The sequence below is a fragment of the Calonectris borealis genome, chromosome 8, assembly GCF_964195595.1.
Source record: "Calonectris borealis chromosome 8, bCalBor7.hap1.2, whole genome shotgun sequence".
NCBI classification, from domain to species: domain Eukaryota; kingdom Metazoa; phylum Chordata; class Aves; order Procellariiformes; family Procellariidae; genus Calonectris; species Calonectris borealis.
In genome coordinates, this window is record NC_134319.1 from 29500525 (window position 1) to 29520445 (window position 19921).

The 19921-nt window shown below is 67.5% G+C and overlaps 3 protein-coding genes across 3 annotated transcripts; 2 read left to right on the forward strand and 1 right to left on the reverse strand.

Annotated features, from left to right (window-relative positions):
- Nucleotides 1-700: 700 nt before the first annotated feature.
- Nucleotides 701-4299, forward strand: HMGCS2 (3-hydroxy-3-methylglutaryl-CoA synthase 2). The gene is made up of 9 exons (XM_075157068.1): nt 701-932; nt 1189-1628; nt 1904-2029; nt 2318-2482; nt 2554-2722; nt 2808-2978; nt 3554-3660; nt 3764-3889; nt 3970-4299. The coding sequence occupies exons 1-9, from the start codon at nt 820-822 to the stop codon at nt 4074-4076; spliced, it is 1524 nt and encodes a 507-aa protein (XP_075013169.1). The 5' UTR covers nt 701-819; the 3' UTR covers nt 4077-4299.
- A 539-nt stretch (nt 4300-4838) lies between these two features.
- Nucleotides 4839-8679, reverse strand: PHGDH (phosphoglycerate dehydrogenase). Its single transcript, XM_075156646.1, has 12 exons — nt 8397-8679; nt 7993-8144; nt 7743-7808; nt 7607-7661; nt 7420-7518; nt 7184-7316; nt 6952-7100; nt 6586-6738; nt 6325-6457; nt 5845-5972; nt 5428-5656; nt 4839-5134 (listed from the first exon to the last, which is right to left on the reverse strand). Exons 1-12 carry the CDS (start codon nt 8532-8534, stop codon nt 4980-4982), a joined length of 1590 nt encoding a protein of 529 aa, XP_075012747.1. The 5' UTR covers nt 8535-8679; the 3' UTR covers nt 4839-4979.
- Nucleotides 8680-15129: 6450 nt separating this feature from the next.
- Nucleotides 15130-19211, forward strand: LOC142085217 (myomegalin-like). Its single transcript, XM_075157006.1, has 9 exons — nt 15130-15695; nt 15928-16106; nt 16554-16664; nt 17119-17195; nt 17999-18122; nt 18196-18350; nt 18552-18669; nt 18780-18993; nt 19183-19211. The coding sequence occupies exons 1-9, from the start codon at nt 15602-15604 to the stop codon at nt 19209-19211; spliced, it is 1101 nt and encodes a 366-aa protein (XP_075013107.1). The 5' UTR covers nt 15130-15601.
- The last annotated feature ends 710 nt before the right edge of the window (nt 19212-19921 follow it).

Sequence of the window (19921 nt, forward strand, 5' to 3'; positions counted from 1 at the left end):
GGGGGGACAGGAGTGTCCGCAGGGTGCAGGCATGGAGGAGAACTGGGGCACAGATGTGGGTGGGGATGGGAGCTGTCATGGGTGTGCAGGTGTGGGGATGGGTGCCCATCCCAGATGCAAATGGCTCCACAGGGGTCCGGGGGCTGCGATGCTGCCCCGTGGCCATGTTGACAGCAGCAGCGGGACCAAAGGTCCCTTCTTGTGTCACCGCAGTGTTGCCACAGGCATCACGTGGCTGTTTGCTCTGCTGTTTTGAAGATGGCTCTGCCCCCACCCAGCTCATGGGTTTTCCCCCCCTCCCTCGGAGCTGCAGCATGTGATGGAGGTGGACCGCGTCCTGGGTGGCACGGATGGTGCCGGCACCAAACGCCCAGCCACCCTCTGCTCCCTCCCCGGGACCGCAGGGGCAGTCAGGGAGGCGACACAGCACCTCGCACACTGCGCAGTGACGGCAGCCGTGCCGGCAAGCCGCGGGCACCAGCGCTGCCACCACCCCGCGGCACAGGGAGTGGGGGCTGCGGGAGAGCCCATCCTGCGGCTCGGCCCCGGCTCCGGCTGAGCGCGTCCCCAGGCTTTGGGGCACAAGACAAACTTCTTGCAAGTCGCCCCCTCCAAAGCCAGTGCTTGCTCCGCTGTCCCTGTTGCGTTGGCTGGTGCTCGGTGACCTTTGAGCGCTGGGGTCCGGTGTGCTGATAAGGGCCAGGAGGGCTGTGTCGTGCCGCCCGCGCAGTTTATAAAAGCACCACGCAAGGCCCATTCCGCTGTCCATCTGTCCGTCCCACCATCCGTCCCTCTGTTCGTGCAGCAGCCGGAGCGAAGATGCTGCGCTTGGTCGGCCGTGCTGCGTGCTGCTGGGGGGCCAGGCGGGCACCGCCGGGGCCGGAGCGGGCACCCCGGGGGGCCCAGCACTCCATGGCTGTGCAGAGGGCATGGTGAGCACCCATGGGGATTGGGTGGGGATGGAGGCATAACCAGGGGGGTGTCGGGGAGCTGGCAGTGCTCTTAAACCTTGCTGGGGAAGGGGATGGTCTCCCTCCTCCCTGCAGTGCAACCAGGCACAGGGAACCAGCAGGGATTTGGGGTGCTCACAGCCTGGGGTGCTTGTTGGTGGCATCTCCCCAGGGGCCACCACCTGTCCCCAAGGCTCAGGGCTGCCACGGGACCGTTGCCGCTCCCTTTGCCCTGCAGCCTCTCCAGCGCTGCTGGGACGGGTGCCTGGCCCAAGGACGTGGGCATCCTGGCGCTGGAGGTGTACTTCCCCGCCCAGTACGTGGAGCAGGAGGAGCTGGAGCGGTACGACGGCGTGGAGGCCGGCAAGTATACGCGGGGCTTGGGTCAGCAGCAGATGGGCTTCTGCGCCGCTCATGAGGACATCAACTCCCTGTGCCTGACGGTGGTGCAGCGGCTGGTAGAGCGCGGGCGCCTCTCCTGGGACGCCATCGGCCGCCTGGAGGTGGGCACCGAGACCGTCATTGACAAGTCCAAGGCAGTCAAGACTGTCCTCATGCAGCTTTTCCATGACTCGGGCAACACTGATGTGGAGGGCATCGACACCACCAACGCCTGCTACGGGGGCACGGCCTCGCTCTTCAACGCGGCCGCCTGGGTGGAGTCCAGCGCCTGGGACGGTGGGTGAGGGCAGCGACTGTGCCGTGGGCATGGGGGGCCTGGACGTGGGGTGGGTGCTGTGGGATGGGGGAAGGAGGCAGGAGGTGGCCTGAAACCCAAAGATGCTCTGGCAAGCCTTAAAGGGAGCTGCTGCCCCTCCAGGCTCTCCATCACCCCCGTTTCTCACTTGCCTTGGCCGTCACATCCAGCACGGTGGGGATGGGGATGTGCGAGGGATGCAGGATGGAGGCTGCCACCCTCTGATGGCCCCGCCGGCCCCCCTGTTCTCCCCCAGGTCGCTACGCCGTGGTGGTGTGTGGGGACATTGCCGTCTATGCCACGGGGAACGCGAGGCCCACAGGAGGTGCCGGTGCCATTGCCATGCTGGTGGGACCCAATGCCCCACTGGTGCTGGAGAGAGGTCAGTGCCATGAGACCCCGGGGGTGACAAGCAGATGGGTGCCATTCCTGGGGGCCGTACATCCACGTCCCAGCTCTGGACGGAGCTGCTCAGCTCTGACAGCACTGGCTCTGCCGGCCCCAGTGGCTGCCCGGTGCTGGGTACCCCAGGATCCTGGCCAGCCACATCCCTGTGGGCACCTCAGAGTGACCCAGGGAGACTGGTGGATGCTGGGGCTGGCATGGCAGGCAGCACCTGCCTGGGACCCCTCCGGCATTCCCCGACAGCCGGCTCTCCCTGTGCCCCCAGGCCTGCGGGGAACCCACATGGAGCACGCCTATGACTTCTACAAGCCGGACCTGGCCTCTGAGTACCCGGTGGTGGACGGGCAGCTCTCCATCCAGTGCTACCTGCGGGCGCTGGACCGCTGCTACGCCGTGTACCGCCGGAAGGCGGAGAGCCAGTGGCAGCAGGGTAAGTGGCGGCACCCCTGGGATGCCCGCGCCATCCTGCCGGGTGCTGACAGCCCCCATATTGCCTTCCAGCTGGCATCCAGCGGCCCTTCACCCTCGACGACTTCAAGTTCATCATCTTCCACACGCCCTTCTGCAAGCTGGTGCAGAAGTCGGTGGGACGGCTGCTGCTGAACGACTTCCTGGCCGCCCCCAACCCCGACACAGCCGCCGGCCTCTACAAGGGGCTGCAGCCCTTCAGGTGGGTCCGCACACCACGTCCCCCGTCCCCCAGCCCAGCCGGGGACGTGCCTGTGCGGGGTTCGAGCCGGCCTCTCTGTGGACAGTGGCGTGAAGCTGGAGGACACCTACACCAGCAAGGAGGTGGAGAAGGCGTTCCAGGCGGCCAGCCAGGAGATCTTCAACCAGAAGACCAAGCCCTCCCTGCTCCTCTCCTCCCGCAATGGCAACATGTACACGCCGTCCATGTACGGCTGCCTGGCCTCCCTCCTGGCACAGTGAGTCCCCCAAAAGCTGGCTCAGGGTGGGGGGCAGTTCATTTTGGGGAGAGCAGTCCCTGGCCCAGCTGGCTCGGGGGGGGCAGGCACCAGCACTCACCCCCCTCCACCACAGCAGAGACCCGATGCTTTCATTGCACATAACCCCCGGCGTGTTCACCTCCCACCCTGCGCTGTCTCCCAGCCAACCTTTTCATCCCAGTTTGCTGGATTTGGGCCGGCGCATAAAGCCCTTCTGTCAGCGCCGGGAGGATGAAAACCCCCTTGTCGTGCCCGGGAGAATGGCTGTGCCCTGCTGCTGCCAGCGGCAAAGGAGCCGTGGGAACAGCCAGGCACCGGGGGGGACAAAAGCCTCATCCCACTGCCCCTCCTTGGGCAGCCCTGGTGCTCCCCAGCCCCGAGCCCCCGCCGCAGGCACCCCCTTGCTCCTGGGGCCACCCAGGCCTTGGCAATGTGGCCACTAGTTGCCATTTAATCCGGCCCCAAGTCCCAGGACCCCCCTGCCTGTGATGGGGGCAGGAGGCAGCCCCTTACGCCGCCCCCCAGCCCCCAATCCCGGTAACCCCTCGCTGCAGATCCTCGGCGCGGGACCTGGCCGGCTCCCGGATCGGCGCCTTCTCCTACGGCTCGGGGCTGGCCGCCAGCATGTTCTCCCTCCGCGTCTCGCAGGATGCGGCCCCGGGTGAGCCTCACGGGAGAGGGGGGCTGGGAGGGGAGGGTGGCGAGGGGCTACGGGGCCAGGGCTGCTGGCAATGCCGTCTCACCCGGAGGGTGCCCGCCGCCAGGTTCACCCCTGGATAAGCTGGTTTCCAGCCTGGCCGACCTGCCGGCTCGCCTGGACGCCCGCAAGCGTGTGGCCCCACAGGACTTCGCCGAGATCATGAAGCAGCGGGAGGAGACCCATCACTTGGGTGAGTGGGGCCGGGGGGCCATGACACCTCCCCGCTGGTGTCCCATGGTCCCGCTGAGCATCACCGCCCTCTCCCCGCAGCCAACCACGCTCCCCGCGGCTCCCAGGCGGATCTCTTCCCCGGCACCTGGTACCTGACGCGGGTGGATGCCAAGTACCGCCGGGAATACGCCAGGAAGCCCATCTAGGGGGGACTGGAGCGGTGAGCCCCGGGGAGGGGGATGCTCTCCTCCCCACCGGCACCCCTGCTCACCCCCAAATCCGGGGTTGGCCTCTGCGGGAAACCTCACCTTGGGTGGCCGGGAAGTGGCCCATGGCGCGTCGGGCCCCGGAGCTGGTGGAGACAGCGGCGTTTTCTGCAAACGCCCGGGCGGCACGGGGGAATAAACACGCGGATGAGAGGGGGCAGCAGCCCGGCTCTGGCTCCTGGTCACGAGGGGTCCCCTCCCGCCCCGGGGCCCTTCCCTCAACCACCGTGGGGCTGGATCGCGGTCCCTTGCAGGATTTATCCCATGGGCACCCAACGAAGCCCCCTGCCCCGTTGGACACGTGCCTCAGTACCCTCCATTTCCTCAGGATGGGAGCATGGCCCGACATTTTGGGGGAGCCAAGTAAACAGTTTGGGGGTGGTAGGATGCTGTTTTCCCCGCGACGACGGCAAATTGAAACATCCCCATGGGAAAATGTCGGGGGGGAGGAGGGGGCATGCGACGCGGGGGCTCATGGGAGGGCTCAGCCCCCCTTGGAGCGCTGCCTGCTCTCTGGGCCATGCCCTGGCACGGGACCGTGGCCCGACGGGACCTCGGTGAGGCCACAGCAGCCATGGAGACCTTTGCACCCTTGAGCAAACAGCAGCGGGGCCGGGGGGGGGGGGGGCAGGAGGGACAAAGCCTGCAGGAGCTTTGGGGTCAGGGACAAGGGACCGCACAGAAAAGGCATCACACGCTCGCTTCTCCTGGACCCTTTATTGAGCACGGGGCCACCCCAAGCCCAGCGTGGGGGCCGGGGGAGGCCAGGTGGGATGCTCCCCTAGCTAGGGGAGGGGTCCAGGTGCTGCGGCCATGGGGAGAGCCCTTGCCGGCGGTCGGGGACTACAGGTGGAGCTGGAAGACCTCGGTGACGCGTGGCTTCAGCTCGCCAAGGTCGGACAGGGGGGCTGAGAGCCCCACGACGCTCCACTGCTCCCCTGCCACCATGCCGGAGCTGTGGTAGAACTGGAGCTGGACCCCCACCTTCCCCAGCAGCCCTGGAAAGGAGGAGAGGGGTTAGGGGCTGCAGGCTGCCCTACCGCCCCAGCACCCGGCAGGTAGCAGGGCTCTGCCCACCCCAACACCCCTCAAAACGTCCATGATGCCGTTTCTTTCCCCCACCCCAAGTCCTTTGCTCCAAGCCCCCAACCCTCTGCCCAAGCCCCCCCATCCCCGTCTCTCCATGCAGTATCTGCCCCCTCCCTGCTGCAGCTGGGGCTCAGCTCCAGGGCGGATGTGGGGTCCCCCCCCAGGCTGCCCCCCCTGCTCGGGAGCGACACAGGGAGCTCACCGGTGAGCACAGGTAGCATGCTGGGCTCGGAGGCTTTGACTCTGTAGATGAGGACGGGGCCGGCCAGGGGGGCCGGCTGCTTGAAGGTGGCCCCATTGATCTCCCGCAGCACTGGGGTGCTGCCCTGCACCGTCCCCGTTGCCCGGTGTGGGGTGCCCTGCAGGGCCACCTGCAGCAAGCTGGTGCTGCCATCGGGCTCAGGGGCCATATCGCCATGGGTGGTCGTGACCTGCCGGAGAGATGTGGCTGCTCAGCACCCAGGTCCGCACACAGCAGGGCGCGGGGATGGGATGCCCCCCCAGCCTGAGAGGTGCATTAGCAGCCCCACGGGGCCACCCCGGGCTCATGCTGCTTGGCAGGGAAGGACAGGGTCTGGGTGCACCAGGCTGACTTGTGGAGCCCTGGGTGTCCACGCACCTTCAGCCCAGCCTCCTGGGCCAGCAGCAGGGCGTTCACCAGCGTCACCTCCTTCTGTGCCCCTCCAGCCAGCATGCCCGCGGCCACGGCGGGCGTCAGGTAGGTCCCGGCCTCCCGCAGGGGTGTCCCTGGGGTGCAGGGAGGAGGCAGGCGGTGGATGGGCCGGCAGCAGAGAGGTCAACCCCACACTGGAGCAGCCAGCCTGGGGCTGGTCCTTCCACCCACCCATCCATACACCCATCCCTACTCCCATCCTCTCTCCTGTCCATGTACCCATCCATATACCCATCCGTACCACCACACCTCCGTCCTCCCACCATCCTCCCAACCCGCCATCCAACCACCCTCCCATCCATGCCTCCACCTGGCTGCGCACCCACCCCTCCTCCCACCCACCCCGCCCAGTGGGTCCCCACGCGCCCCTGTGTGCTGGCCACCCATCGGGGTCCCTGTGCACGGGGTGCAGCCTGCCTGGCTCACCTAGGGTGCAGACCTGCACGCTGCCCTGCGTTTGCTTGCCCGTCGAGCGCAGCACCGTGCCCAGGGCCCTGGCCAGGACGATCCAGGGCTTGGTCTGGGGTGCGAAAGCCTTGCTGAGAGCCTGCCCGTTGACCTGCGAGGAAGAGCAGGACGTGCGATGGGAACCCGCCAGCGAGCACACGGGGTCACTCCCAATGCACCCACGCTTTACAGACAGGGAAACTGAGGCAGAGGGCTCAGGTGCCCGGCGGGGGGACTCACTACGCCAGCCAGCCCCTTCCCTGTGGCCATGTCCACAATCTGCATGGCGATCTCCTTGCCGCAGCGGCTCTGCGCCTCCCGCGTGCTGGCACCCAGGTGCGGGCAGCAGATGACATTGGGGTGGTTCACCAGGTCACGGTCCTTCGGCGGCTCCTGCCAACACAGCCCCATCCTGCCGTCAGCCCCCGGCACCCCCCTGGGAGCCCAGGGCAGGCATTTACACCCTCTTTCCTTGCAAGGAGGGGAGCTGGGGAGGGCTGTCCCCGGCTCCGTGGGGTTTGCCAGGCTGCCCTGGCCCGGCTTGGGCAGAGTTAAGGTGATGCTGAGCCGAAGCCAAACTCAGGGGGTCCCTGCAGCCCCACTCACCTGTGTGAAGACATCGAGGGCGGCCCCGCCACACTGCCCTGACCGCAGCGCCCGCAGCAGCGCACCCTCATCCACGATGCCGCCACGGGCGCAGTTCACCACCTGCACGCCGCGGCGGCACTTGGCGAAGGTGCTGTCGTTCAGGAGCCCTGCGGAGGGAGGGAGTGCTGTGAGCAGAGGGGGGCTGCACTGGCTCCCTCTAAACCCCCCCGTGCTGGTGCTTGCCCCGTACCCGTGGTGGAGGGCAGCAGCGGCGTGTGCACCGTGATGAAATCGCAGCGGGGCCAGATCTGCTCCAGCGGCAGCTGCTCCACGCCGAAGGCGGCCGAGGCTTCGGGGGTGATGATGGGGTCATAGCCTATAGTCTGAGGCAGAGTGGACGCTCGCTCCTGCAGCCTGGCATGGTGCTCGCAGCCAGGCCAGGGGGGTGCATGCTCCCCATCGCTCCTCCCTGCCTCGGCTCCTTACCTTCATGCCAAAAGCCTGCATGCGGGTGGCCACCTCCCTGCCGATGCGCCCCAGCCCCAGCACGGCCAGCGTCTTCCCGTTCAGCTCCATGCCCATGTACTAGGGTGCAAAGCAGAGAGTGAATGAGCGCACCCCACACAGGCACCCACCGCCCTGTCCTGCCCGGGGCGCTGCGCCCACCTCCTACCTTCTTACGGTCCCACTTGCCCTCCTTCATGGAGGCAGCTGCCTGGGGGATCTGCCTGAAAGGGGAGGCTGTGGTCAGCGTGGGGGCAGGGGGACACGGGGCGCATGTCCGTCCCCCCATCCTGCCCCGCGCTCACCTGGCCAAGCACAGGATCATCCCGCAGGTGAGTTCGGCGGCGCTGAGGCTGTTCCCAGTGGGCGTGCTGGGGATGGAGAGTGGTGTCACTGGTGTGTCACCCCCCGGGTTGATGCCAGTCTGCACCCCGTGAGGATGGAGACCCGCAGGGTGGTGCCATGGGGTGTCACGGGTGGGGAGGGCACCCTGCTGAAGCCTCCCGTGTCTCCCCAGGAGCGCAGGCAGGGATGTCCCCATGCTCCTGCTCTTACTTCATGACCAGGACACCCTTCCTGGTGGCCGCCTCCACGTCAACATTGTCCACGCCGGTGCCCGCTCTGCCCACCACCTGCAGCCTCTCCGCCGCCGCCAGCACGTCGGCTGTGACTTTGGTGGCCGAGCGGACGATGAGCCCATCACAGTCCTGGGGGTTGGGGACAGACACCACAGCTGGGACCGGGGCCGGGGCTGCGGTCCCAGGGGCTGGCGGGTTGGGGACAGCCGCTGCCGGGGGCCGGGATCCGCCGTGCGAAACCGGCGGGGCTCTTGCATCAGACGGGAGGCGGGGACCGGCCCCGCTGGGCGAGGGGGGTCCGCTGCCACCCGGGACAACCGGATCCCAGCTGAGCCCACCCACGCCCCGAACCACCCGTGGGTGCAGCCCGGCCGCGCTCACCCGGATCTCCCGCAGCAGCTCCTCCTTGCTCAGACCGGGCTTCTCCTGCACCCGGAGGCCGCCGGCCTGCAGGATCTCCCGGCAGCAGGGGTCCAGGCTGTCGCTGATCAGCACCTTCTGCAGCTTCCCCAGCGCCATGGCGGGGCCGGGCCGGGCCGGGCCGGGGGTGCCGGCTCTCTCCGCACGCCGCCGGGAGGCTGCTGCCGCCCGCCCGCCGCGCTAAAAGGGCTGCGAGCGGGGCACGTTTTTCGGGCTCATTGGGTCCCGTCTCCATAATCCCACCTCCTACCCTTCCCCTCCCCGCCCCAGCCCGCCCGGGCCCCTCCACCCCCGCCCCCCGAAGGGAGGGAGGAGGCGGAGGGGAGCGGGACCAGGGCTGTGGCGGGCCCCCCAGCAGCCCCAGAGCAAGGGGGTGTCCCGGCAGGACCCCGCTGCCCCCGGGCCGAGGGGAGCGGGGGGCACCGTGTCCCCAGCCCCGCGCAACGTGGCCGTGCCTCAGTTTCCCTGCCCCGCACATCACAGCACAGCAGAGCGGGAAGGGGACAGTGGTGGCAGCCACGGTGGTGCAGGTGGCTCCCCACAAAGCTGGGGGTGCTGCCAGTAGGGGAGCAGCCCAGCCCCCAGCCCATGGCAAGCCCAACCATATCCCCCCAGCTCACCAGGAATGGGGATTCCCCAGACCCCACAGCCCAGAGGTGAGGCAGTGCCGTGGCCCCTGCTCACCCCCGGCATCGCGCCCACCATTGAGCAATACCCCCGATAAGGGGCCGGGGGCACATGGCCAGCCATGGCCACCAGCTCCCAATGATGTGGGGTGCACAGGAGCCGCCCAGCAAACGCCCTCCATGGGGCAAGAGCCACATGGCTGTGTCCAGTGACCTCGTGGGGGAAGGTGCTGGCCCTTGAGAGGGGACGTCATGGGGACTCCATGGGGCCGGGCACAGCCCGGCATGAGGAATGGCGAGGGATCGTCCAAGGAGGACGTCCCCCTGCTTATGGGGACAAAACCTCACTGTGCAGCTGGACCAGACAGACCATGGGTCCTGCCCAGGGGGGAGCCAGGATCTGGCCCTTCCTTGCCCACCACTTTCCATGCACTTCGGGTGGGCAGCAGGGACACGGTGCTCCCAAGCCAGGTCCTGATGGGACTGAGCCCTTCCCCAGGCTGCGCGTGCCCCAAGCAGCAGGGCTGGACCAAACTGCTCCGTGTGAGACCTGGGGTGGCCCCTGAGGCTGTTAAACCCAGCAGAGCCCAAGTGACGGACCAGCACTGCCAAGGTGTGAGAGCCCAGCGCTATGCACACCCCAGTGCTATCTACCCCCTGGCACTACCTATACCCCGGTGCTACGTACACCGCAGCCCCAGCCAGGGAACAACGGTGACGCCAGAGGGGGGAAAGTCCAGGGCAGCCGACACAGGGCAAGAGATATGGGGTCATGGGCAGCAGCTGGAGAAATCTGCAGCGGGGTCCCGAAATGGCCCCTCGGTGGGACTGTGTGACCGGGGGACAGGGACAGGGCTTCCTCTCCACAGCCTCGCGTGTGGCACGGGTTGGGGGCACCCATGCTGTGGGACGTGCCATGGCTGGGACATGGCCCCACAGCCCCGCTGGCCCTTGGCACAGCCCCGCTGCTGTTAACCATTAAGACCGTGCTCCCTGTGCCGGCACAGCCTGTGTTTACCCAACCCCTCCGTATGTCTTCATGGCCCCTCTCCCACGCGGCGCCTGTGGCCCACTTGTGCGGAGGCCACGCGTGGCCAAGCCACCGCTGCCGCATCATATTTGCCGGCTTTTCCCGGCCGGCTGGTGCCCTCTCCTGGGGAGCAGTGCTGGAAGCACAGCCCCGCTGCACCCCGGCACCTTGTCCCTTGCAGGGGGCCTGCTGGGACGCAGGGGGTGCTGGCAGGGTGGCAGTGCCAGCAGGCATGTCCCACTGCTCCTGGCCCTCCAAGGGAGCCAGCCGGAGAGACTTGAATCTGGTCACTGCCAGTGTCCTGAGGAAGGGCCTCTCGGGATGGCAGGGCCAGGGGGATGGGTGCCAGGGGGACATGGGCTGTGGTGGCCGATGAACCACTGGGATAGAGTCCGGGGGTTAGGGGACACGGCAACCCACCACTGACCCCTGAGGTCCTAGATGGGCTCTGCTTGGTGGCAGGTGTGGGGGCCCCCAGGGGACGGCTGGCCAAGGGGCTGTGGGTGCAGGATGGAGGAGAGTGCTGGGAGGGTGGTCCCTGCAGAGGGGATGGGACTGGGGGAGAGGGCAGGGGCAGCACTGGGACTGGAGTATCAGGCAAGGAAAGGAATTAGGGAGGTCAAAGGGGACTGGGGTTATTGGGGTAGGGGGTGGCAAAGGAGAGGCAAGTGTGCGGGAGATTGGGGGTATTAGGTTGGGATGGTGGGTGTTAAAGAGGGATTGGGGTGATGGTGAGGTCAAGGGGGATCAAGGGTGACAGGGGTGTCCCAGTGAAAGACTGGGAGGTCATGGAAGATTAGAGGGCAAGTGAGGGTGTTGTAGGGCTGGAAGGGTACCCGCGGGCCTCTTGGGGCTCTGGGGGTGACAAGGGGGATTGGGGGTGCCAAGCTGAGATGGAGGCATCCAAGGAAGACCAGGGTGGTAGGGGATGATAAGGAGGACTGGGGGTAACTGAGGTGTCAGGAGGGATGCTTGGGAGTGCCATGGGGGATCTTGGCTAAATGGGGGTCTTTTGGGGTGACTGGGAAATTGGGGGAAGGATTGGGGGGTCAGGGAGGGATCAGGGATGGTGCCTGGGGGACTGAAGGGTGGGGAAGGATTGGGGTTCAGCCCAGAGGGATTGGGGGGAGTGGAGAGTTGGGGGGGGGGGTGGCTGTGTCAGTCGGGGCAGGCTGGCTGCTGGGCGGGGGGACTGGGGAGATGAAGGGAGGGATGAAGAGAGGGGGGCAGAGGGAGGGAGCAGGGAGGGGATGGAGGGAGGGATGGAGCGGGAAAGGAAGGATGGAGGGTCAGAGGGAGGGATGGAGGGAGGGATGGAGCAGGAAAGGAAGGATGGAGGGTCAGAGGGAGGGATGGAGGGAGGGAAGGAAGGATGGAGGGAAGCAGGGATGGATGAAGGATGGAGGCAGGGAGGAGGAGGAGGAGAAGGAGGAGGAGGGGATGCAGCGGCGGGCGGAGCCGGTCGGTGCCGCAGAGCCGCCTCCCCGGCGCACGCTGGGGCGGCCGGCAGCGCCTGCGGAGACCCGCCGGCTCGGCCCGGTGCCGCCCGGTACGGCCGGTGCCCGGCCCGGTGCCGCCTGGTGCCGCCGGTGCCTGGCCCGGGGCAGGATGCGAGCCCCGCGGCGGAGGTGAGGAGCGTGTCCGTGCGTGCCTGTGTCATCCGTGGGTGCGTGTGTCTGTGGGTGATGCGGGTCGGGATGTCCGTATGCCATGGGCACACGTGGGGGCTGCGTGTGCCCGGGACGCCCGTGGGGGCTGTGTGTGCCCACGCCGGGCTGTGGGGATGCCGCAGCAGGTTGAGGCCCAGGTACCAACTGGCATCGGCGTGGCCGGGATGCGGCTGGGATGCGGGTGTGCTCCCTCGAGGCTTGTGGGGCCAGACACTGCCTGTCCCCAACCCCATCCCCCTTGGGCCATGGGTGTCTCCTGCCTGCTGCTGGGGTCCTGCGGGTTGGTGCTGCCGGCGGGGCTACGGGACACCCCGCTTCCAGCTGGGCTGTGGCTTGCCGGGCCCAGCACGGGGTAAACCTGGGAGCGCTGCCGGGCATCCAGGCAAGGGGTTTGGGGGAGCTGCTGGTGTGCGGGAAGGGAATAGGGGCCCATCGTCCAGCACTGGGGGCACACGGGAGTTCGCTGCCCTCTGCCGTGAGGACCCAGGGGTGCCAGGGCAGCATGTGCTGTGCCAAGCAAGAGGCCAGGGGCCGTAGGGTCCTGCAGGGCTGGGCTGGCACCAGCACCTGCACTGGGCCCTCCTTGGAGCACTGGGCAGGTGGGGTTTGCTGGGAGATGCTGGGCCAAGGGAAGGGTGGCCCTGTGGTTCGGGGTGCCGGCGCGGGGACCTTGTCTTGCCCCATCTCCCCAGCCCCGATTGCATCCTCCCTGCTCTTCCCCTGGCTCTGCCCATCCCCAATTCCAGCCTGAGCCGCCGGCCAGACCGTTTGTCCCGGCACCCAGCCAGGGCTGCTGGGCCCCGGGAGCTGTGCCGGCTGCCACGCGTGCGGTGCAGTGCCGGGAGCTGTCCTCGCCAGGAGTGTGGGTAACACCAGCCCCCAGCTCCCCCCGTCCTGCTGTGCTCAATGGAGACCTTGTTGCCGTGCCCTGTGTGCAGGAGGGTGGCTGTGCCGTGTGCCGTGTGCCGTGCACACAGGCCCAGGCGCGCAGGCGGCCGCCGCGGTCGTGGCCGGCTGTCCCCGGCTCCACCTCCCCCGTGGCAGCACTCAGCCCCTGCGGAAACACTTGTGCCGACGAGTCAGCAGGGAGCCGGGCTGTGCCACGCTCAGCATCCCGACCCCGGCACTGAGCCGCCACGCTCGCCTGGCCTTGCCTGGCCCTCGTCACGGCCCCTCTGCCAGCCCGGAGACAGCCGCTGGCACCCGGAGTGGCTGTAGCTGAGCACAGGGGCTGGGGGCTGCCGCCCATCACTCCCTCCATCCCTCTGTCCATCTGTCCGTGGGAGGTGACCCAGCAGCAGGAGGCGGTGAGTTGCCATCGGTGCGCTGAGCGGTGCCGGGTGCTTTGGGGATGTTCTCCCGTGGGGCAGTGGCCACCCTCACGCAGCCCATGTGCCGTGGCCCTGGCAGCCGCCCCTGCGCTCACCCCTCTCCTCGGCGGCACCCAGGAGTGCCGGTGCCGGCAAGCAGCCGCTGTGGCCCTGGTGTGATGCCATGGAGATGCTGTGAGTCAGCGGGTGCTCTGAGTCAGGGCCGCGTGGCACCCCTCGTGCCAGGGCTTGAAGGTACATCAGGGGTGGGAAGTGCTGCCTGCTGGGTGGGGGGGCCTGGGGCTGTGCCCCCCTCCGGCTCTGCACTGCTCCGGCAGCTCTGCTCTGCGCTGCGGGGTAGCATGGCCAGCATGAAAGGGCTCTTGTCCTCCTGCAGCCCCGGCAGCACCGCGCGGCCTCCCCTTTGCAGCAAACAAATTCCCAGTGTTGAGCACACGGACGGGGAGGGGGGGGCCCCCGTCCAGCCCAGCTGGCCATGGCCGTGGCAGAGCCTGGGACTCCTGCTGGCCCAGCGTCCCTGTGGCCCGGCACGGGGCTCCCAGTCCTAATATTGGAGGTGCTGGCTGGGCAGCCAGGCTGCAGGAAAGTGGGTGCTCTGCTTGCTCACCCCAGAGCCTACAGCCAGCCACAGCGCCGGGCTGGTCTTACCTCCGGGTGGCCCCGAGGAGCCCCCATGGCACTGGAGCCACAGGGGTTGGCCACCCTCCTGTCTGGGTTTCACCCCTCTGGGTGTTACGTCTCCTTGGGTGTTGTGCTTCCTCTGGTATTGCACCTCCTCGGGTGTCGCACCCCCAGGTGTCGCACCCCCAGGTGTCGCACCTCCTTGGGTATCGTACTGTGTTTCCATGGGTAGTGTACCTCCGGATATCGCGTCTCCTGGGGTATCAGGCGTTTGGCTGTCATGCCCCCTTGGTTGTTGTGTCTCCGGCTATTATGCTTCTGGGTTTCATGCCTCCTTGGATGTCATGTCACTGGGTATTGTGCCTCTTCGGGTATTTTGCCTCCCGGGCTATCATGCCTTGGGCTATCGTGCCGCTGGGTACTGTGTTTCCTTGACTATTGGGCATCCTTGTGCATCTTGAGTCTGGGTATCGTGGCTCCTCGGATGTTTTGCCTCTGGGTATCGCATCTCTGGGTATCATGCCTCCTGCGTATCGGTCCCCCTGGGGTGTCATGCCTCCAGAGATCGTGCCTCTTGGATATTGTGCCTCTGGGTACCACGTCTCCTCGGGTGTCATGCCTTTGGGTATTGTACTTCTGGGTCTTGTGCTTCCTTGGATGTCATGCCTCTGGGTACAGCGCCTCTGGGTACTGCACTTCTGGATACTGTGCCTCCATGTACTGTGCCCCTGGGTAATGTGCCTCTGGGTACTGTGCCCCTGGGTATCATGCCTCTGGGTATCGTGCCGGTTATGGTGCCTGGCAGGGCACAGGGCCACGCCTGGCCAGTGCTGGTGTGTTTAAAGCCATCATGCCTCAGTTTCCCCTCATGGCGGGTTGTTGGTACAGGGGCGTGACACCCCGCAGCTGCCTGCCCCTGCTCCCTCCCAGGCTGGCAGTGCTGTGTCCCCTGCCTGTGAGGTGCCGGTGTGCTGTCCCCAGCTCAGGGCGCAAGGTCCCAGGGCCCCCGCCATGGTCTGTGCTGTAGGGACCTGCTGGCCCTGCCCTGCCGTCGGGGCACATCATCATGCACATGGGCAGGGCACTGGGGTAAGTGCCACCACCCCACTCGCAGGACCCCACCAAAAAGCTGTCATACTGGGATTAGAAAATAAATACTCCGGTTTTTTTTTAAGGAAAAGAATCTGGGGTTTTTATTTGTGGGTTGTTTTTGTTTTCTTTCTTTTAAATCATGAAGTGACTCACGCTTCTGTGCTGAAAATAAACCTGATTGCGGCTGCGGTGGGGAGCTGGTGAGCTGCGATAGCACGGAGCCGGGGGCCCCTTGGAGAGCGGCCGGGGCCAGCCCTGCCTTAGGCAGCCCCTGCTCGCTGCCAGCACCCAGACCCCCTCCCCGGGGCCGCGGGGGGCTGCTGCGGGGGCTCAGGTGGCCCTGCCAGGGCTGCTAATGGGGCTAAAGTGCTCCTCAGGGGGCACCGCCATCTGCACGGCCCCCGGGGTGTCGTGTCTTTGCACTTAGAGCAGATGCCTCCCGGCTGCGGGAACACACACGGGCACTCCCACGTGTGCACAGACGCCCGTGTGCCCCTCTGCACGCACGCACAGGGGTGCATACCCCCCACTCCATGCACGCCCACGGATGTACAGGGGTTTTTCCTTGCCTGGAGTTCACCCCCCGCCCCGGGCAGGCTTTTGCGTGACCGTTTGATGTCGGGAGCTCGCCCCGCCGTGCCCCCCCGGTGCCGCACCAGCCACACACGACCCCCCGGGGTGGGGGAGAGGCAGCAGCCGATGGGCAGAGGCTTTGGTAAAATCCCCCACCACCCTCCCTGGCCCCTCTGGCACAGCAGCTGGGTGGTGCGTGGGGGCCCTGGGGGCTGGACCCCCTATGCCTTGCGTGACGTGGCCATGTGCTCCTCTCCGCAGGGACCCCCGCAGTGGTGACGGGCCGCCCGTGCTCCCCGAAGCCAGCCGCATGGCGGGTAAGACACCCCGAGAGCCCCCCCGTACCCTGCGTGCCCCGGCCCCGTGCCCCGCTGAGGGTGATGTGCCGGGGCTCAGCGCCCCGGCAGTGTGCATCACCCCAGGGGATGGCCAGGGGCTTGCCGAGCCCGAGGCATCCTGGTGTCCCTCCCAGCGACATCTTGGGGGCAGGTGGTGTGCGGAGCAGCCGCTTTGCTCGTCTGACTGCCGCTCGCCCTCGCTCCCTCCCAGCTTCCCAAGATGGGCCGTGGCCTGAGGGCGACGAGGACGCCTCGCCGGCCGAGCTGGGGGGGTCCCATGTCTCCCCGGCTACTCAGCCCCAGCCTGGCCCCTTGGTGCAGCCGTGTCTCCTCCAGGACCTAGAGATGGGTCCCCTCACCCAGACGCAGACCCTGCGGGACTTCGAGCAGGTGAGACCGCGGGGTGCCGGGACCCCCCATGGCACCGCCAGGACCCCACCAGCACCGCCGGATGCTTGCAAGATCCCCTGGGTGCAGCAGTGGGGTGCGGAGGGCAGGAGGGGGATGTGCGACAGGCGGTGGTGGGACGGGGAGAGGGGGCTCAGCCCCCCCGGGCGCCACGCTCCCCCTCGCCGCCCTCCTGGCTGAGGCGCGCGGGGGCCGCCGGGGCTCGGGTTTCACCACCCGCCCGTCCCCACCGTCCCGCTCCGGCGATTCCTCAAATAGCTCCGGGAGGCGAAAAAAAAAAAGGAAAGAGGCCGCGGCGGGGACAGCGGTGGGAGCTGCAGGCGGGCAGGGACCCCGGGCCGTGTCCCCGGCGGCGCCATGTGAGGGGTGCCGGGATGCCCCCCCCATGGAGCGCCGGCCATGGCTAACGGGTACCGCACGCTCTCCCAGCACCTCAACGACCTTAAGAAGGAGAATTTCAGCCTCAAGCTGCGCATCTACTTTCTGGAGGAGCGCGTCCAGCAGAAGGGCGAGGGCAGCCGGGATGATGTCTACCGGCGGGTGAGCGCCCTGGGCGATGGGTGCCCGATGGGGGTTTCCCTCCCGATGCCCCCCCTTTCCGGGAGGAGATGGGGCCAGGGGAGTGCAGCTGGTAGGGACGTCAGGGAGGGGATCAGGCACGGCACTGGGGCTGGGGGAGCTGCTGTGCGGGAGTTTGCCCCTTGCTGCCTTTGACCAGAGTGGGGAGAGGGTCGGGGAGGATGTCCCCAGCCCGGTGGGGTGCCCAGGGTGGGTGGCGGTGCCAGTTTGGGTGCAGAGAGATGGAGCGGGTACACCCCGTCCCAGCACCGGTGGGCTAAAATACCACCCGTGCCGTTCAGTACCAGGAGCACCCGAAGCCCTGCCGTGGGGTGGGGGACCCCCATGCCACCTCTGATGCATTCCCGTGGGCAGCGGCACTGGGGGGTCTGGGCAAACGTGGGGGCATCCTACCCGCCTGCCTCCTGCCCTGCAGAACATTGAGCTGAAGGTGGAGGTGGAGAGCCTGAAGCGGGAGCTGCAGGAGAAGCAACAAGCCCTGGACAACACATGGTGAGTGGGGCCCCCCAAGCCCCTCGCCCTGGGGCGGACGTGGCACCCATGCACCGTCTGCGGCGCTTGCGTGGGCATGGGGGACGGGGGTTGTCTGCCTGCACCCTGCCCACAGCAGGTAGCGCAGGGTTTTGCAATGGGGCTGGAGGGGTTTGCAATGGGGCCGGGCACCCATGGGGCTCCTCTTACAGCCCCGGCGCCAGCCAAAAATAAAGGGCAGCACCTGTTTGGTGGGGGAGGGCAGCGCTGTGCCCGGGGGCCATGGCGCGGGTGCAGGGGGAGCCCCTGGTTTCGGGAGCGTGCGGGGACTGCTTTGGTGGTTCAGAGCCTGAGCATGACCTGGTGCTGCCGGAGGAGCCGTGTCCCCAGGGCAGCGGGGCTGGGAGGTGACAGTACGCTTTGCCCGGGTGTCCTGCAGGAACAGCACCCACGGCATGGGGGGAGCTGGGCTGGGGGCACCCAGGGTGGCATGGCTTGCCCAGCCCAGATGGTTTGGGGTGGGGGCCTTTGCAAAGGGAGGCCATGCTGTGCCATGGCATGCCATGCTATGCCACGCCATGCCATGCCATGTCATGCCGCACCCTGCCAAGCCATGCCATCCTGTGCCATGCCATCCTGTGCCATGCCATGTCATGCCATGCCATGCAGTGCCATGCCATGCCATGTTGTGAGATGCCATGCCATGCCATACCATGCTGTGCCACATTGTGCTGTGCCATACCATGCTGTGCCATGCTATGCCATGCCATGCCATGCTGTGCCATGCTATGCCGTGCCATGCCATGCCATGCTGTGCCTGGCAGGGTGGCCGCGGAGAACCAGACGACCCGCAGCCAGGCAGCGCTCCGGCAGCAGTATGAGGAGCGGCAGCGGGAGTCGGAGCACGTCTACGAGCTCCTGGACAACAAGATCCAGCTCCTGCAGGAGGTGAGCCCAGGGGTGGTGGGGGCTGAGGCAGACTGGGGGACGGTGCCTGGGGACTCACCCCGCTGCCGCACAGGAGGCCAGGCTGGCACGGAGTGAGGCCGAGCAGGCCACGGCACTTGCCAGAGCCGAGGCGGAGCGGTGCCAGGAGCTGGCAGGGAAGCTGAAGGAAGCTGCGAGGACGAAGGAGGAGGACAGAAGCGATGATGGCTGCGGCGCCAAGGCTCAGAGGTGGGTGCCCAGGACCTGTCCTCTCTGTGCTGCCAGCCTGTGCCCTGTGCTGGTCCTTGGGGACTACCAAGGGGCTGCTGCTGTGTAGGGCTGGGCAGCTGCGGGCATCAAGGGGGGTGGAGGGGTCACTCCAAGGGGAGAGAGCCGGGCTGTGGGGGAGAGGACCATGCTGAGCATCCCCCACCCTCCCCTCCCTCGCAGGAGGATCGAAGAGCTGACCCAAGAGCTGGCCGCCAGCAAACAGCTTGTGGAGACGCTGTCAGCTGAGAACCGCAACCTGCAGCAGCGCCTGGAGGAGCCCCCAGACGCGGGGGGGCAGGTGGGTGTGCAGGCGTGGGGGACCCCAGCCCGGCACCCCGGGAAGGAGCGTACTCGCCCAGGGCTCATCTGGCAGTTGTCATCCCTGTCCCCTTCTGGGGCTGTGGCCAGGGCTGTGCCACGTCCAGCCTGGCAGCATCAGGCGTTTTGCACGTCTGTACCGTGGTGCTGGGGGAGCGGGGGGGCCGGGAGGACCTGGTGCGTGGTGTCGGGGGAGAGGCCACCAGCCTGCGCAGTCCTTCTGCGGGTGTCAGTGCCGCCTGCGCCTGCCTGCCGTTTAAATCCCAGGTCTTAAAATACCCTCGGCAGCCCGGCATGGTGCCAGGTGGGATTTCGGGGCTGCAAGGGATCAGAGCACCATGTTCCTGGCAGCCACACAGCTCTGGCCATGCTACGTCTTGGTGGCACAGCACTGTCCCCAGCAGCCATGGCCATCAGTGCATGAGCTGCCCATGTGGTGGTCCTGCTGGGGGACCCGGTGTGTGCCCACAGGGTGGCACGGGGGGCCGTGCAGGTACTGGTGCACGGGTGCTGGTGGCCTAGTGCTGTGGGGATGTGCCCCCCGGGGTGCTGCCTGCTGGGCCTGGGCACTGGGGCTGGGCATTGGCACTGGCATTGGCACTGGCATTGGCACTGGGCACTGGCACTGGGGTGGGGACCTGGTGCTGGGCTAGACACTGGCACTGGGGACAGGCAGTAGTGGGGGGCGCGGACACTGGGGCTGGGCACTGCCATTGGGGCTGGGCGCCTGGCACAGGCCCTGAACTGTCGCTGTCGCTGTCGCTGTCGCTGTCCCCGGCACTGCGCTGTGCCAGCCCCACGTGTGCCCGGGGCGGGCCGCGAGCAACCACCGCGCATGCGCAACTTCCGGGCGTGGCGACTACAAATCCCGGCAGGCGCTGCGGCCGCCGCGCACGCGTGGCGCTGTCGTCCGCCGCCATCTTGAAATCTGAGCCACAAGCCGGGCGCCGCCGTGGCAGGAGCATCCTCGGCGGCGGGGGGAGGCGGAGCGGCGGGGCCTGTGGGGCAGGGGGGCAGCCCGGGGTGAGGGGCAGCCCCGGGGAAGGGGGGCAGTGAGGAGAGAGGGGACAGCCTCGAAGGGGGGGAGCTGTGAGGAGAGGGGCGGGGGGCAGCGAAGCGGGGGGGGCGGGGGGGCAGCGGAGGGGCAGCCCGGAGAGGGGGTCCAGCCCTGGTGTGGTTGGGCTGAGATGTGAAGAAGATGTTGTAGGGTGGGATGTTTCTATAGCATCAGG

What these genes read in the sequence shown, in the direction of transcription:
- HMGCS2 (XM_075157068.1), top strand. Translation starts at nt 820, where the DNA reads ATGCTGCGCTTGGTCGGCCGTGCTGCGTGCTGCTGGGGGGCCAGGCGG. An exon ending in GGAGTCCAGCGCCTGGGACG is followed by an intron (nt 1,629 to 1,903) that starts GTGGGTGAGGGC and finishes GTTCTCCCCCAG; the next exon opens with GTCGCTACGCCGTGGTGGTG. An exon ending in GGAGGAGACCCATCACTTGG is followed by an intron (nt 3,890 to 3,969) that starts GTGAGTGGGGCC and finishes CTCTCCCCGCAG; the next exon opens with CCAACCACGCTCCCCGCGGC.
- LOC142085217 (XM_075157006.1), top strand. Translation starts at nt 15,602, where the DNA reads ATGCCTTGCGTGACGTGGCCATGTGCTCCTCTCCGCAGGGACCCCCGC. An exon ending in GGGATGATGTCTACCGGCGG is followed by an intron (nt 16,665 to 17,118) that starts GTGAGCGCCCTG and finishes CCTGCCCTGCAG; the next exon opens with AACATTGAGCTGAAGGTGGA. An exon ending in CCCCAGACGCGGGGGGGCAG is followed by an intron (nt 18,670 to 18,779) that starts GTGGGTGTGCAG and finishes GGCTGTGGCCAG; the next exon opens with GGCTGTGCCACGTCCAGCCT.
- PHGDH (XM_075156646.1), bottom strand. Translation starts at nt 8,534, where the DNA reads ATGGCGCTGGGGAAGCTGCAGAAGGTGCTGATCAGCGACAGCCTGGAC. An exon ending in AGCTGCTGCGGGAGATCCGG is followed by an intron (nt 8,145 to 8,396) that starts GTGAGCGCGGCC and finishes CCCAACCCCCAG; the next exon opens with GACTGTGATGGGCTCATCGT. An exon ending in CCCTCGATGTCTTCACACAG is followed by an intron (nt 6,739 to 6,951) that starts GTGAGTGGGGCT and finishes CTGTGTTGGCAG; the next exon opens with GAGCCGCCGAAGGACCGTGA.